The sequence below is a fragment of the Lagopus leucura genome, unplaced genomic scaffold, assembly GCF_019238085.1.
Source record: "Lagopus leucura isolate 7727_CA_CO unplaced genomic scaffold, USGS_WTPT01 Super-Scaffold_100004, whole genome shotgun sequence".
NCBI lineage: Eukaryota > Metazoa > Chordata > Aves > Galliformes > Phasianidae > Lagopus > Lagopus leucura.
The window spans coordinates 33,524,498-33,540,806 of NW_024962264.1; the positions used below are offsets into that span (position 1 = coordinate 33,524,498).

The 16,309-nt window shown below is 40.2% G+C and overlaps 1 protein-coding gene across 4 annotated transcripts in view; it reads right to left on the reverse strand.

The window, feature by feature from the left end:
- KIAA1109 (KIAA1109 ortholog) overlaps positions 1-15,968 on the reverse strand; it is a 108,644-nt gene extending 92,676 nt beyond the window's left edge. For all 4 annotated transcript variants that reach the window (XM_042872149.1, XM_042872151.1, XM_042872150.1 and 1 more), the window contains exons 1-5: positions 15,881-15,968; positions 7,681-7,810; positions 4,813-4,929; positions 2,879-2,957; positions 2,164-2,228 (exon numbers count right to left, since the gene is read on the reverse strand). In XM_042872149.1, the coding sequence (XP_042728083.1) occupies positions 2,164-2,228; positions 2,879-2,957; positions 4,813-4,929; positions 7,681-7,777 (358 nt within the window). In that variant the 5' untranslated portion in view covers positions 7,778-7,810; positions 15,881-15,968. The remainder of the gene's footprint in view (positions 1-2,163; positions 2,229-2,878; positions 2,958-4,812; positions 4,930-7,680; positions 7,811-15,880) is intronic.
- Between the last annotated feature and the right edge of the window lie 341 nt (positions 15,969-16,309).

A 16,309-nucleotide genomic window follows, 5' to 3' on the forward strand; every position in this document is an offset into this window, starting at 1 on the left:
ATTAGCAATCCAGATCAGCAGGTCATGCTGCCATCCAGAGGAACCTCAACAAGAAATGCAGAGAAATGGGGCAAGAGGAACCTCATGAAGCTCCACATGGGGAAGTGTAAGGTCAGACATCTGGGGACAAATGATCCCAAATACATTGGTGTATATTGGGAGCTACTCAGCTGAAAAGCCTTAGTGAAACCTCCGAGTACTTCATGATCCTTCACTAGCCTTGCCTTAATAAACAAAAAGAAAGGAAACATCTTCTAACGTCCTTAAACACGTCAGCATAAAAATACTATGAGGTCCCATCAAATCTACAATAACGAGACTTAAGTCAATCATCGCTATTAACAACTAATTCCCATTCCTGTTTCATGCAATTGTTAGAACTACCCAATGCTTCAGCTGTAGAACAATTGTATACAAGACCAACAAAACACACACATACACACAAGAAGCCCAATATAAAAACCACAAACTAATCATTACTGCTTACATCTAAGCCTTCAATAGATGTACACTTTTCAGGCAAAAAATCTTAAAAGACTTCAAGTTTGTGTTTTTGTAAGAGTACAGTGGGGTTTCAAAATGCTTATTAGCCCAGATTCAGACTATGCATTTTCCAAACATTCCAAATAGTAATGTTTCACCTCTTGACCTTAACGATGTGGTTTAGTATTTAGGCTTCGATTAAGTAGATTAAGAAGTATTGGGAAGAATATATTTCAATAGGCTGAGTCATCAATGATTTTAATTTTCAATTTAAAAATAAAATAATCTCTGCTAAGTAATTACAATGAAAAGTAAGCAAGGTTATTTTTCCTAGGAGGAACAGTACTTCTTTAAGAGAGTAATTTTTTTTGTTGTCAAACACATAGATTTCTGACCTTCTCAATTACTTGGATTATTTGGCTGCTAATTAGGCAGGCTTAAGTACTAATAGTAATGATTAAAGCATTCAAAAACTAACAAGCAAAAATACCACTAAAGACAGGCAGTAAGAACAGCTGTGTCTAAGTTCATTTTATTTTCCATTCTTTGAACCACTAGAGAAATATGTTCTAATGTTCAGACGAAAAAAATTCTATGAATACCTGTTGCATAGTAACCTGTAGTTACAAGAACATAATTAACTTTAAAGGTTAGTTCTACTTTCTGAATTACTCATCTTACAGTATAAAGAACTTGAATCATGCATCTTATCATGCAATGCCTCAATACTTAAAAAAAAAGTGAGCAACTTGCTCTAATTTATATCAGTATTTCGAAAGGTGTCTCTAATCTACTTGCATAACATGCACACACTACTCTTATCACTGTTGAGTTGGTACTGAATAAGCAACAGCTGTACAAACTTCCAGGCAAATCTAAGAATCTTTAATTTGCACCATCAGAGGCCACTTCCAAAGGAGAGAGGCAGAAGGGGAGAAAGGCCCTCCAAAGTTCATTTCAAAGTTAAGTTCAATTAGTGCCCTCCTCAGTGGAATACAAATGCTATTTCTGTACCCCCTTGAACTAGCAACGGAACTGTGATGCTTCAAAAGTCAAGGCAGCCCTTGAGACATCCATCCAACTAGATTCTAATCATATAAATGTCTAAGAATACGTCACAGGATTGTTTGTGTTTTCTCAAAGTGTAGAGAATGGATGCAGATGGAATCAATCTCTTCTACTCAGTGTTATTCCTCCCTCTTCAGTTGTGGATAAGAAAGAAAACTAAATGTGTTTTTCCTCACTTCCTCACTTCTATGACCACAGATATCAGCAAGACAAGTTATCAACTACTGACCATCCCTTATTGTAACTTTATACTAAAATACTGACACAATAGCAAATCCTGAAAACTAAAATCAGTTCAGAGCAACAGTCTCTATTTACCATGGTTATAAACCTCAGTACAGAGTCAATTGTGCTCGGACTACAGCTAATGAAGGCTACTATTAAGATTAATCATGTTTGTCTTGAGAAGGTTGAGTCCTTGATTATAAATCCTGTATTTATTTTATTGTGTTAATATCAACGAGCCAGCTTAAAGAACTTCCTGATGTTTCAACATAACCCAGGTACATATTAACAAATCAACAACTTGCACGCAATTGTGCAAAGGAAGTACTTTCATGAAGACAACATGTAAACTGAACTCAAAGTTGGAAGCCCTTCTGAGATGCTTACCATGCTGCTTCTGTTTAGGGTTGTACATCTTCCACCAGCGAAATATGATAAATCCATCTTGGATTCTAAATTAAAGTAGGTAAAACAGGAATTAAAAGATTAATCACCCAAAATTCTTTCAGCAGCTTCTTGATATGCTGCCTTATGCACTGCAGAGATTTGCAGTTTCAATAGTGAACAAGCAGTATCAAAGGATAAAGAAATTAATGTCTCACAGTATAATATTACACAATTACCCTATTAGTCGAAGTTGTACAGAACTCTACAGCCATTGTCTACTCAATATTTTCCAACTTTTATGATTAGAAAAAAACATTATGAACTATTTGCTAGACTGCAGTTCACAAAACAAATTACTCTCAGTTCCGGTATTAAGACAAACTACTTGGCCAAAATGAATCTTCAAGACATAAGAGCAGAAGCATGGAGTGAAAAGAGATTATTAAAAAATAGTTTTCTTCAAACTCTAGAATATTTTAATTTACAAATATTAAGGACAACTATAATCTTATCCAGCACACTGTTTCAACTGATAATGCTCAAACAGAAAATCAGCAAACAACATGTCCATTTCTAACAGTGTCAAAATACTACCACCAAAAGAGTCTGCTTATTTTTAAAATTTGTAAATATCCATATTGCTCACTGGTAAAATGGCATTTTAATTACAATACTTAGATATACATTAGAACAATGACTCCTTGGAAATCTGTACCTGATAGACATGTCTTCTGTGATGAAATAGATTTCACGAACCATGACTTTTCCAGACAGCACAGAGAATGAAAAGGAACCTAACGTGAAAGAGATCACAGGCATTAGCCTCAACTTGTTGACACTTTATGTTCTGTACGAGAAGAATGCAGTGTTCAATTATCTGAACTGTGTTTGCTTGGTATCTCGAGCTTTCCCTTCAAAAAGGCATCAACTTTCAGAGGAGAAGCTCAGAATATATAAGACAAAAAGTACACAGCTCTAAGAGCTGCCAGATTCAGCACCATCCACGAATGCAGCAGACCACCAGAGAGACATCAGTCACTCAGGGATGCCGACATGCCTTGAAAAGCTTGGGAGACAGTTTAAGGAAGATATTTTGAACATTTTTACTATGAAGCCACTGTATGCAAGACTTTAATTAGGGAAACAAAGATTCTTGCCTGAAGAATTTTTCATATCTTAAATGGCTATCAAGTTTTCAGTGCAATTGTAGTGACAAATTGTGTTTACAGCAGAAAAGGATTAATGAATACAAAAAGACCAGAAGGCAAAGCAATAGCCTATATTTTTCCTAATGCTTTTCACTCCAGTCACACATAGTTAAGTAAACCATGACTTTTTAAGACAAAACAAAAAACAACAAAAAACTCTGTCAAATTAATAGATTGAAGGTAAGCTGTTAATCATGGGAATTTAATGCTCTTTCTACTGATTAAGTTCATGAAGAATGCCATATATTTTGACAGCTATGTCCATGTTGTCTTTACTTAATAGTAATTTTACACACAAATTTTAATAAAAGCTTATAGCAGTCGGTAAGATTTTCTGTATCGCGTTAAAAAAAACTCAGATTTGAAAATGGTTCAGATTACAGTTCTTAAAGTCTTGAGGCCACACTGAGATACCCATCTGCCACAGAGACTATGTGTAAGGTTGTTCCCTCTTGTTTTATTTTAAATTTTCACAATATTTATGAATAATAGTTGCACTAAAAGTCCACAACTAAAGTAGTCATTCCAGAAAGCAGAGAGAGAAAGGCATGGAGGAATAAATGAAAGGAAGTTAAAAGTGCAATCAGAGTGAGGCTGTGGGCTACAGCCCTTTGTCTCAGAATCAGATATTTCTGAAATGTGGGTGAGTGCCCAAGTGATTTGTACTGACCTTATTCAAAAGTATTTTAAATTTTATTTATTTATTTAAGTTAATGGATTTTGATGGGAATGTTCTAGCTAGCATAAATTCAAGATACGGTGTTCCTAGTACAGATTAATATCATTTAGTTGTTCTGATAGCTTCTTTGGAAAGCAAGGACACTGCTATAACAAGGGAGTCAAGGCTTGGGCGTGCTTCTTCAGGCCCCCTAGCAGCTGCTACCCATGCTTCAAATGCTGTATAACCACCCCTAGAGGCACAGGAGAGCAGAAAACTGTTGTCCCTTAAAATCAAACCAGCAGGCTAATTCAAGCAGACCCTGGGCTCATGCCAGCCTTTTCCTTTCAGAGAAACTGATTATTATGATTGCAGGCTTTTGAAAAAGGTAATAGAAACTGTCCAGATTTTATGTTCATAAAAGTATAAAGCCTAAAACAGACAATAAAACGTCATCAAGTGAATGTTAATATAAAATAAGACATCCATGAACAATTAGGAAATGAGCCATTCTGTGATGAAATGTTGTTTCAAGTTGGAATGAACCTTATGGGAGGCTCAAATTCCAACCCCCTGCCATGGGGTTTCTACCTACACTTCAAGCACAATATTGAACTTTTTTTTTTTAAAAAAAAAAAAAAAAAAAAAAAAAACCAATAAATCCATGCTGATCCCTTACCATGGGAGTGCTTTGATTTTAGCTACAGCTGGTTTTTAACATACCAAAGTATAATAAAAAGCTGTAAATGAACACGTAACAGCATTAATGTAATCATAACTTACCAATATGGATGTAGCCATGCTTATATAGTCTGTTAAGAACCAATGTTAAGATTAGTCCAATGTTCCGGGAATTATAATAAGTCAGGTAGATGATCCATCCGCAAGACAATATTGTCGCTGTTGAAAGATTAAATGAATTAAAATATTTTTAAAGTATACTGACCTGGATAAAAACCTATTAAGACTAAAAAACTCCTATCTATTAAAACTATACAGCATAATGTTCTTCCTACAATTTAAAAAAAAATAAATTGATATTGATGGAACATTTAGATGGGTGTTTTCAGTTGAAAAGTGTGAAAAGAGGAAAAATAGGAAGCTCAGAAAAGCATAGATTCTTCACTGCTCATCCATTACCTAGTTTGAAAAACTGGCCTATTGAGCCTCCGCTACAGGAACCATATGTTTCACTATCATTTCTTGTCATCCACTACGCTAAATTTCATAGATCACACAATAACTGGCATTATTCCACACAATCACTTATTTTAACATTCTCAAAACGACCCACAGAAGCCATACTATGTTCCTTTTCCAGACCATGAATTCTAACTTAAATTTCCTGAACACTGAAAATGTTACTATGAAATCCAAAATTATTTCCTACATTCTTGTAGCCTGAGAAAAATAGACTAGTCTTTGGCTTAGCAGAAAGCTGGCAACAGTTCAAACATGAACTGTGACAGGAGGTAAAAAAAAATGAAAAAAAGAAACAGCAGTCAAGTGAAAAACATGTTAAAACAAAAAGAACAGAACAGAACAGAATTAGGTCTGTTAATCCCCAAAGTAATTTTTACTTTAGTTGATTAAGAGCTGGTAACCTATTTCTAACTCCAAGGGTTCTCAAAGATTCCAGAAGGACAAACCCAGAAGGAATGCAGCTGCCAGAGAACAGACTACTTCTAACTCGCACTTGATAATTACCAATCTCCTTCGTCTGAAACAGAGTAGCAAATTGAGCAATACTTGCATTTAAAGTACCCCTATTAATTACGCTAACTGACCTCTGTAACAGAAGTTTTCCACTTGTATGTACTTCATATTTAACTCAGATTTCTTGTTCTTTTTATGGGAAAACTGAAGTGCAGAAAAACATCTGGGTGTGCCTTCACTCTGAAGAGACTTCAGGTGGTTAACAAAAAAGATTTAAAAAACACCTCCAATTTTTTGCAACTGGATGCTCCACTGCTTTGTAACAATTCCTGTGCTTTGTTGAACAATGAGGAAAAGACAGAAGAGAAAGACTTGTATGACTTTGTCTTTTCCTCACTGGAAGATGGATCCAATGTGACCAAAAGTCAAGTAGCTCATACACCCAGGCAAGATGCTTGACATACAGAGCAAGTTGAATCTCAGATTTTGCACAGATGCTTGCATGAAAACATGGAATGCAGGGTGAAAACTAAATTACTGAAAAGAAATTACTGTTGGCATTCAGTGAAGGCACACACCATGGATAGCATTTACCTCACCTTGCTTTTAAATGAGTAAGCTCCTCACTGCCGCTCCTTTGGCAGTACAGGGAGAAAGGTGGCATGACTCACACTCAAGAGGGTCTCATTTCAGCCATAACATTTAATTTGAGATTAAAGTTCAACTAGACACTTAACTTAAAGCCAAGAATGTCAAGGTGACATTCTGGAAAAAAAAAAAAAAAATTAAAGAAAAAAAATCAGCAAACTAAGAGTTTCCAGGTGCTACGGTCCTAATCCATGGTCTTTGCCACCAGCCTCACATCTGCCCTGGATTTTACTCCTTTTCTTTCCTATCAACAAATTTTGTCTCTGCTACTAAATGACAGATCCTGTAAGTTACACTATTCTCATCATTATATTCCATTATTTTAAAAGCCTCTTTGCTTAAGTTACATTTTGGAAATTACATCTGGAACAGCTTACTATATCAAACTTTTTTTTTTTTTAATTATTCTAGAATTGAGCAACAACTCTTTGAAGAACATGTTCATGATTAACATTCAGAACGCATCCTCAGCTAATGTGCCTATGTCCAAGTCATTCAACTGGGTCTGCTGAAAGATAATTCCAGTGCATCAATAGCCAACAGATATGCTTCAAATCCTCAAAAGTCAAAAAAAGAAAGGTATCTTTCCCTCTGCTTTTTGCTCCAGATCCAAAAACAAGGGCTGAAAAGATGGTAGTATCTGTCTCTGGACAAGTCCAAATTCATCCTGCGCATCTAGTATTCTCATTCTGATCTGAGTACAACTCAATCATTATTTTGCTCTCCCTACCCACTCACTCATAGATTCAGAGAATAAGAGTAGCTACACACAAATATAAAAAAACAATAGCAGGAATGTAATGAAGACTAACATACCTAAGTCAGGAACTTTAAAAACAAAAGAACAACAAAAAAAACAATCTACAATTGAGTATGTGATGCTTAAATGCTTACTGAGACAAGCAATTTAGTCTAAAAGTTATTAAGCACAAGAGTTTTTATATCTTTATTCAAACTATGTACACTGTATCAAATAGCAGCTACTGACATATTTGTGGTACAACATCAATCCTGTTACTGTGTTGCAGTTTATCAACAGCTTAATCTGGTGTTAGAGAAAACTTATTCTGTGGACAGGAATTCTCACTGAGCTCTTATTTTCCAGCACTTGTTGAGCATTGTGCACAGGGCACACTGGATTCAGTTTCCATACGTCTCAGCAGGATGATGCTGTACATCACTTAATAGTCACATGACAAGTAAGAATCTATTTTCAATGCTTTGATGTCTTTTGGCCAGATGTCAACGTTTTGAGAAGCGTGTTTAAAAGTACACCAAAAAAAAAAAAAAAAAAAAAAAAAAACACCCAACCAACCATTTAACCAAAACAACATAAATTCACCTTACCTACTAACAGCCAAACAACATTAGAGTCGTGTTCTGTTAAGAAGTCTTCCAACTGTGTGATACTTGGGACGAAGCTATCATTTTTTCTTTGATCCATTGCTAAATTGTCTTTGTACCACCACCTATAGAACTGAAGGGGAAGCAAAAAAAAAAAAAAAAAAAAAAAAATTAAAAATTAGTTCGAAGTACATTACATTGTGGAGAAGATTAAGTACGTGCCATATTAAACAGTCTGTAACAGCCCGCTTCACAAAAACATGAATTTGCTTTATTCCTTCAGTGGCATCTTTGTGAAATCCTTTCTTCTTCTCTAGATCAGAAACACAGAGCAGAAGACTGCTTGTCTGCTGAAACAGTTTCCAGACAGGTGCCTACCTAAACCAGATTACAGATCAACAATATCCCAGACTACGCTCTCTAAATTTAGTAGCCTGACTGCCCCTACAGCACATAATAGAAACAAGTTGATACAACTCTTGTACCGCAGCACTGAGTCAAACAGCAACAGAACATACAAATAAAGTAGGACTGTGTTAGAATGTTCAAATGCCTAACAAGATACCAAGACAAAGCACACGCTTGATATTCACTCAGTAGAAATTTGCTCAGGAAGACGTTCCTTCCAGACAGGCAGCAGTTGCAGCTCATTACAAGGGAATTGCCCTCAGTCCTAACTCCCCAGTAACTCATGTATTCCATACTTATTTTTATATGCAGAACGAAAACCAGATTATTTGAAAGCAAAAAGGATACGTGCTATTTCTGGAAGAGATGAACCACTCTCTAAAGGCTATTTTAGTTCAAATCTCTATTCACACACTCATGTATTTTATAAACTTATTTCTGGTTTTTGTGGGTGACACAGGAGAAAAAAAGAAGGCAGTTCTCTGTATCAACAAAGAAGTCATCATAGCCCAGGACAATGATTCACAAGTTCAGTTTTCAGCTACTGAGCAAACGGAGACCAACCAAAGCATTTGCTTACGTTTGATTGTTTCCTTCAGTAACTAAGCAGGGAAAGCTGATTTGCATCTATACATAAGAAAGTATGTGTTTATGTCAGCATATGGAAGCATCAGGTTGTTTATGGGTATGTGTAGAAGCCCAAAGGTTGAAAGGCAGCTGAACTTGATACGAGGCTTTCATTCCTCACGTGAGCTGCATTAAGCCAAAATCTAATTCAGAAAAGCAACAAGTTTGACCACCTGTTCTGAAGAGGCATCAAAGAAGTACAGCTACCTCCTCTGAGAAGCAGAGGCCACACAGATCTCTAACCGCGTATCTTCTCCCTGGGCAGTACAAATGCAGTCATACATGTACGCAAAAATTCAGGTGGAGATGAAGACCAATGCAGCACAGGATTGCACAGAAGTATCAGTACTCAACACAGCTCTGCCTACAGCTTGAGGCAGCTGCCATCTGGCATCCTACAAACACTGCAATGTGCACTCAGCCGGCGGAGCGGACTCTGCATCCCCGAAGAAAAGAAAGGCTCAAGGCTGCACTCCCAACTAATCAAGAGTGACCAAAACTTTCCACAACCTATTAATCCAGCATGCCCACTAATTCCCTTGCTTCACAATGGATTTGCATTAGTCACTGTAAAAACTGACTACACAGCGTTGCTGTAACACAGAGCGTAGAAAACCAGTCCTTCTGATCTTATGTCTTTATTCAAGCCACCCATAAATCACCCTGCAACTGGGTTATATTAATTAAGCATGATTAACAGGGAGTTGCTCAACTCAATAGCATTTGTAATCACACGGCAGTATTTTTCTTGCATTAGTTTCATTTGAAGCTTTCTCCCTTGGACATAAGCTGTCAAGCCTTCTTACAGAGAAATAATTCTTCCCTTTTTTAAACACCCTCCAGCTCCTGGCAGCCAGTCTTGCTGTCAGCATTCAGCCTTCAAGAGAAAAAGATTTTTTCTGTGTGAAGTCTCCTACACCTTCCATCCAGAGCAAAAGAACATAAGTAGCACATCATCTTTGAAAAGGCAGAAGGACTAATATTTATCCAGTCTGTCCTGTGGTATCCACACCATCTCTCAGTAATATAATTTGAGAACCAAGCATGGAAGAAGAAGTTGGAAATACTCGCTTTCAACACATTTGTTTCTCTCCTAGTTCTAAAAATACAGTACCTTGGAACTACGATCTGCTGGTGAGGAACTCTGCAACAAGGGGCTCAAGAAAAAACAGGGATCTCCTAGAAATTGTTCAGTGGAGAACCACAGAGATGATAAAGGCCTGGAGCATCTCCTGTATGAGGAAAGGCTGAGTAACCTGGGTCTGTTCAGTGTGGGGAAAGAAGACCGAGGGGGAATCTGGTAAATATTTATAAATATCAAAAGGGAGGTGGGAGGCAAATAAATGAGGCCTGGCTTTTTCCAGTGGCACACAGGGACAGGACAAAGAGTAATGGCCTAAAACTTGAACACAGGAAACTCCATACAAGCATGCAGAAGATTTTCTTTACGGTACGAGTGACAGAGCACTGGAACAGGTTGACAGAGCCCAGACAGGTTGTGGAGCCTCCCCTATGGAGATATCAAGACCCGTCTGGACACCTACCTGTGGGACCTGCTGTAGGGTCCCTGTTTTTGCAGGGGAATTGGACTCAGTCATCTCTTAAGGTTCCCTCTAACTCCTGCAATTCTGTGATATGAGCCTATGGTCTGAAATAAAGAACAAGTACAGCCCCACTAACAAACACTAGCAATTTGTTCACATCTTCTGATAAGAAGGAACAGAATGGGGAGGAAAGAACATGAAAATAATAAGCAAAAAACACTGCAAAAAAGAAATTCCACCACCAGACACTGCTGGCAGGAGTGCTGACAAAGAAGCCACTAACTAGCTTCCTCACAAACAGAGATAAGCAGAATGACTCAAAAAACATTTCTTAAAAAGAAGTCCTTGTTTTAGAAGAGCTGTTACAATGACTAATTAAATCACATAATGGCACTGTAATTTGCTGTAAGACATTCACAATACCTTCATGAAAACCCCATCATAATAGAAGACACACTACAGGCTGCCTTCAGGAGCCTTGGGTCTGTGAATGGCAGAAGAACTGGAGCAACTGATGAACACACTGCAGCATGGAGTCAAAAGTAACCTTTTTTTCCTCCCTTACTGCAAAAATTAACCAAATTCTACTCTTTTGATCAAGACCACAGTAGAAGCATTGCCAAATAATAAGGACCACCTTAACAGACAACACTAAGCCTCCAAGAATTTTTAAAAAACTACCATTGAAATTCCTAGCAATTCAGGAAATCGCACATTTCCTAAAATACTTCCAAAGAAACAAAGCCAACAATACGTGATACAGAGTCAGGATACTCAAAATGGTTATGGCCCTAACACAAGTCAGAGACTGGAAGCCATAGGATTTGATACTACCTATTGAGAGTCCACATTCATCATTTTTTGTCATCACTACCCCAACCATAAGCTGGATATCCTTGTAAGTTTTTTGAATAACATTTGCAACTCACACGCAACTAAGCCCAGCAGCCCTCTGTCAGACATCAGTGCGAGTTTTGGAGCTGCACGCTGATGCATTACCACACTGACCTCATCTGAGACCCTTGAGGAGGGAGCTACATGGTGGTGGAAGTGCTGGTGACCAGAACAGGCAGCACTGCACTGGATGCACGTGGATCGCAGGGGCACAGGTGTTCATTTCGATTACAAAGCAATTCCACCTATGTGGATTAGCTTAACACATCCTTGTGCACTTACATGGCAAAGGAGGACAGAGAGGTGGGATAAGGACCACCAGCAGCATCAAGAGGAAGTGGTGTAGTCTTCTGGAAACACATAGCAGCCACTGTCAATGTCCAGCTGCTACATGCACTCTTAAGGCCAAAGTCACTTTGCAGTCCAACAAGAGTGCAACCCAACTGCTGCACTTCGTGGGAGCATTAACCAATATCTTGGTGTACCTGTAGTTTAAATGTGAACTGCTAGGGCACTACTGTGCAGGAGCAGTGTGCTTTCCAGAGCTCCGGGAGGCACAAGGCTAGGCAGGAAGAGACTCTTACAGCCTGCCAGCACCAGGCAGAAAACAGCAACAAGGAAGAAAGACCTACACGTAGACATGTACCTCTTCTGCATTTATTTACAGCATTTTATCAAGGTGTCCACTGTCTTGTGATGCTCTCAATAAACAAAGAATGCTCCAGAACCACAACAACACTTTTTTTTTTTTTTTTTTTTTTTTAATTTGAACACATCTTCACTATTCAGTACATCACTAGTAGCTTTAATGACTGCATGCCATGTTAACACATACAATAAGCTTATTAAGTTCCTCCTCAGAGGACAAAAGGAGAAGAGGCAGAGTCTGGAGGCACCAAAGTGGAAGAATCACAGTACTCGTTGTCACAGCAGTCCTTTAAGGTGTCATGCAGTCATCTGCCCACAGATGAGATGTGTGGAACATGGGCAGACAGAAGGCCAAAGTTTTGTTTGTGATGGCACACTGAAACACTGGGGTGTTCTTCCCATGTGCATTTTTAGATCCAGCTGCAGATGTGAGGCTTCCCTGTTTCTTCAGACCTACTACTCCTGGTCAGAAGAGCATTATTTGTAGGAGAAACATGCACCTAACAGACTTAACAAAATTAATTACTTAAGCCACAAATTATTCAATTTTTCTCAGTACTAAAAAGATGTAAGTGATGGAAAAATTGAGGTAAGTAATCTTGCAGTCCTGAGGGAATGCAACTCATTTCCAGCCCACATCCAGTATTTCAAACCTGACTGAACTTCCACAGCAAATACAGCATTCCTAAGAAGCCAATCTCTCAGAAGCAGACACATCAACTACCCATAAACATACTTCAGTTACACCAAATCAGTAAACTAGATTAACCACAGCCTGACATGCTTGCTCTTAACCCCAAGACAAACCTCTGCTTGAACAACATCATTAAAAGCGTACAGAAAACACGCATAGCTAAGAATTGACACCCAAAAAGTGAGACAGAAGCCCACTCAAAAGCTGGACTAGAAAGGCAAAAACAGAAAAACACAAAAAAGAAGGCCAAATCCAACAGCCTTGATACCCAGATCCCTTATCACATTCGGACTTTGCCCTGGCAAGAACACCACCAAAACCCTTATCATGATTAAAATGTATGGGGGAAATGAAATAGGAATTTAAACTCACCATGGGCATTCCTTGCATTTTCACAAAAATTAAGTGCTTACTGAGTATTTGTTAACTGGAAAGAAAAACAAAATGTGCTTTCTAAAATAAAATGCACATTTGCTTCCTCATGATTAAAAGTTAATTTCCACTCTGAAAACACTTAACTCTCGATTTCTACGCTATTTGCTAGAAGGTGGGGTTACAATTACACTCAGAACACCAGCAGGAAATAAATCCTGCTAGTCTAAATGAATGTACTCAGACAATGTGCGTGGATGCTTTGTATCTGTAGTAAATACTTCCTTAAAGAAAAGCAAGGAAAAGGCATTTTTGTGCCCTATCCATCCATTCCTTTCTCCAGGAAAACATGGTACAAAATGAGAGCTTCAGATAACTGAGTGATATCAGAAAGAAACCCTGCAAATGTAAACAGAACTCAGGTGAACTTGCTGCACAGGGTACACTGAACCTGTCATCATCTGGATGCACCTTTGGCACGCCTCACAGAACACAGAGCTGCCAACCTTGGCTCTCTCCAAACATTCCAGCTGAGTCCAGTGACTTCCAACTAGTCCCCAGCTGGCTAAGGAAACTCAGCTGTCCTGAGCCAGCAAGTACAGTAAAGAGGGAGGAAGAAAAGGAAAGTTGCTGGAGTTCTTGGACTAATGAGCAATAAACTGTAAACAAGTTGCACTACAGCCTCAAATAGAAACGGGTGACACACCTATCAGACTGCTGTGTGGATGGTACCAGCACACCCTATTCACACTACAGAAGCCCACATTACAAAATACACTTACTTAAGAAATGAATTAAATCAGACTTGAAGAGCTCTAAGATATAAAAATCATTTTTTACAGCAGTCTACCTGATGAGATTTGCTTTATCTAGAAGGGAACTAGCAACTGCCAAAGAAGCAAATACATTAAATATTAACACTCTTGAGGGAAGGAGGAAAAAAAAACAAAAATTAAGTTTCAGTGGTTTAGACATGTATCACATCCAAAAAAAAAGTGCAATGAAAAAGATGATTTTTAGCAGAAATCTATTGATTAGGTATCCAAAGGTGTCAGAAGTGATGTATTTCTTACTTCAAATCTTTTGAAAAACAAATGCTTTTGGTACTCCAAAGTTACCTTTAGAAAAAATAAAATGAAATACTGTAACAGATAACCCCCTGTGCCCTTTAAAAACAACAACAAACAGAAGTACAGATTTTCTTCTTATTATTATTTATTTTAAAAGTACAGACATCAGGTATCAACTCCTACTGTGGCAACCAACAGATAATACCCCTTATTCACCCAACTGCTTGTCCAGCAGTGCCCAACTGAACTTTGCATGATTTTTCATTTACTTTTAAACTGGGGGATGGGTGGGAAAGCATGCCTCCCAAACTTCCTCATGGGAAAGTTGTTTGGTCACTAATGTTGGTAGCTTTTGGTGTTTAGAAAAAAACAAAACCAGAACAGAACCTAAAGCTTGTGTAGTTCTAATGTTAGAAGAATTATGTACACTTATTTAGAAAACTCTATGTACACTCCATTTAGAAAAAAAAATATCTTCTTTGATACAGACTCAACAAAACGACAGATTTCTTGTCTTCCTCTTTTTTAGGTCTGCACAGCAGCACTGTACCTCGGTGCCTCTAAAATATTCCATGAAATTACTTCTCATGTATTTTTCCAAAGCATTCCCTCTAAATTTCTCCTCTGACATATTGCCAGACTATGGGGGAAAAGGGAGCAGTCTGCTAGAAATCAAAACTGAAAATGAATCTTACGGCCATCTATCACATCATCCTTTCATAAGCTAAATGCAGATGTTCAGTAGCACCTGTGCCAGCCTGCAGCCAACCCAAACATTTTGGCACAGCAACAAGTGCTATAGGAAGTTATAAAAGAATATCAGTTGGTAGGAGAAGGCAGCATCTCAGCACAGGACAACTCCACAGCTGTCCATAAAATGAACAGTCAACTCGTAGCTTATTTCCCTAACGACACAATTATGTAAAGGGACAGTTACCCAAGAGCAGCTGACGCACACTCCACATGCCAGAGTTTCCCAACAGCTCACCCAAAAAGAGCGCCCTCCTTCAACACAGAAACATAAGGATGGAAAACACCACTAACATCACCCAGCCCAACTGCCAGCCTACCCCTGTCGTGCTCCCTGACCATGTCTCTTGGTCTCACATCTCCACTTTCCTTGAACACCTCTAGGAGCAGTGACTCCACTACCTCCCTGGGCAGCCTGTGCATCACGTCACCACTCTTCATGGGAAAAAATTTCTCCCAGTACCCAACCTGAATCTCCACTGGTGCAACTTAAGGTTGCTCCCTCTAGGCTTATCATTAGTTACACAGGAGAAGAGGCCGACTCTCACCCCTCCACAACTCCTTCCAGGCAACTGGAGAGTCACGAGGTCTCTCCCGAGCCTCCTCTACTCCAGACCGAAGCACTCCAGTTCCCCCGGCTGCCTCCCATAAGACGTGAGCTCCAGCACAGCACAGAAAAGGACGAGGGCTTCCCACAGAGAAGTGCTGGACACGTGCAGACTCAGCCAACACTGTTCACCACGACCAAAATCCACACTTGCATCGATGTGTCCACAAACACACCTGCATGGGACACACACACAGGCCGCACCCTGAGGCAAGAGTCCTCTCACCAAAGCGGGACTTCAAACCCCGCCACTGCCCACGGTTACGTGAATATTCTCTCAGCGTGCTTTCGTAAAAGCTCCCCGTGCTTCCCAGTGGCAAACGCTCCTGGCCCGAGTGCTCAGTGCACGCAGAGATGCAGAAAAGAACACGCAACTACAACTTGTGTGGCATCACAGCTTCGGGCAGCCCGCTCCAACGCCCCCAACGCCCCCACCGCCCCCTCCCGTGGCCGCCACCACCTCGCAACGCCGCACAGGAGACGGCCCAGCCCAGGGCACCACCAACACCGCCGCCCTGCTAGGACTGAGGCCAGGACGGTGACACTACCACAACCCCCTCGACGCCCCGCAGCGACACCCCGCACTTACGCCATCGCCCTCCGCGGCGGCTCCACAAGGAACCCGGAAGCGGCGGCGACGGTCCGGGCCCTACCTCACCTAACGGCGGACACCGGCCCGGCCCGGCCCGGCCCGCCCACCGCACCGCCCACCCGCAGCCAATCGCCTAGCGTCGCCGGCTAGCGGGGCCAATGGCAGAGAGGCGGCTCACGGAGGGGGCGGGAAGAAAGGGCACTCCACCGCCAATCGCAAGAGGCGGGCCGCGGCGTCTGAGTGCGTGCGTGTGTGAGGGCGCACCTCTTCCCTATGGGAAGACGTATTGCGCATGCGCGATTTCGGCGCGCGGCTTGGTGGGCGGGGCTAAAGGTGTGAGGGGGAGGCCTCTCGTGTGGTAAAGCGGGCTACGGCGGGAGCTGGGGCCGGTGTGCGTGTGCCAGTGCCCGGCCTGGGCTGCCCGAA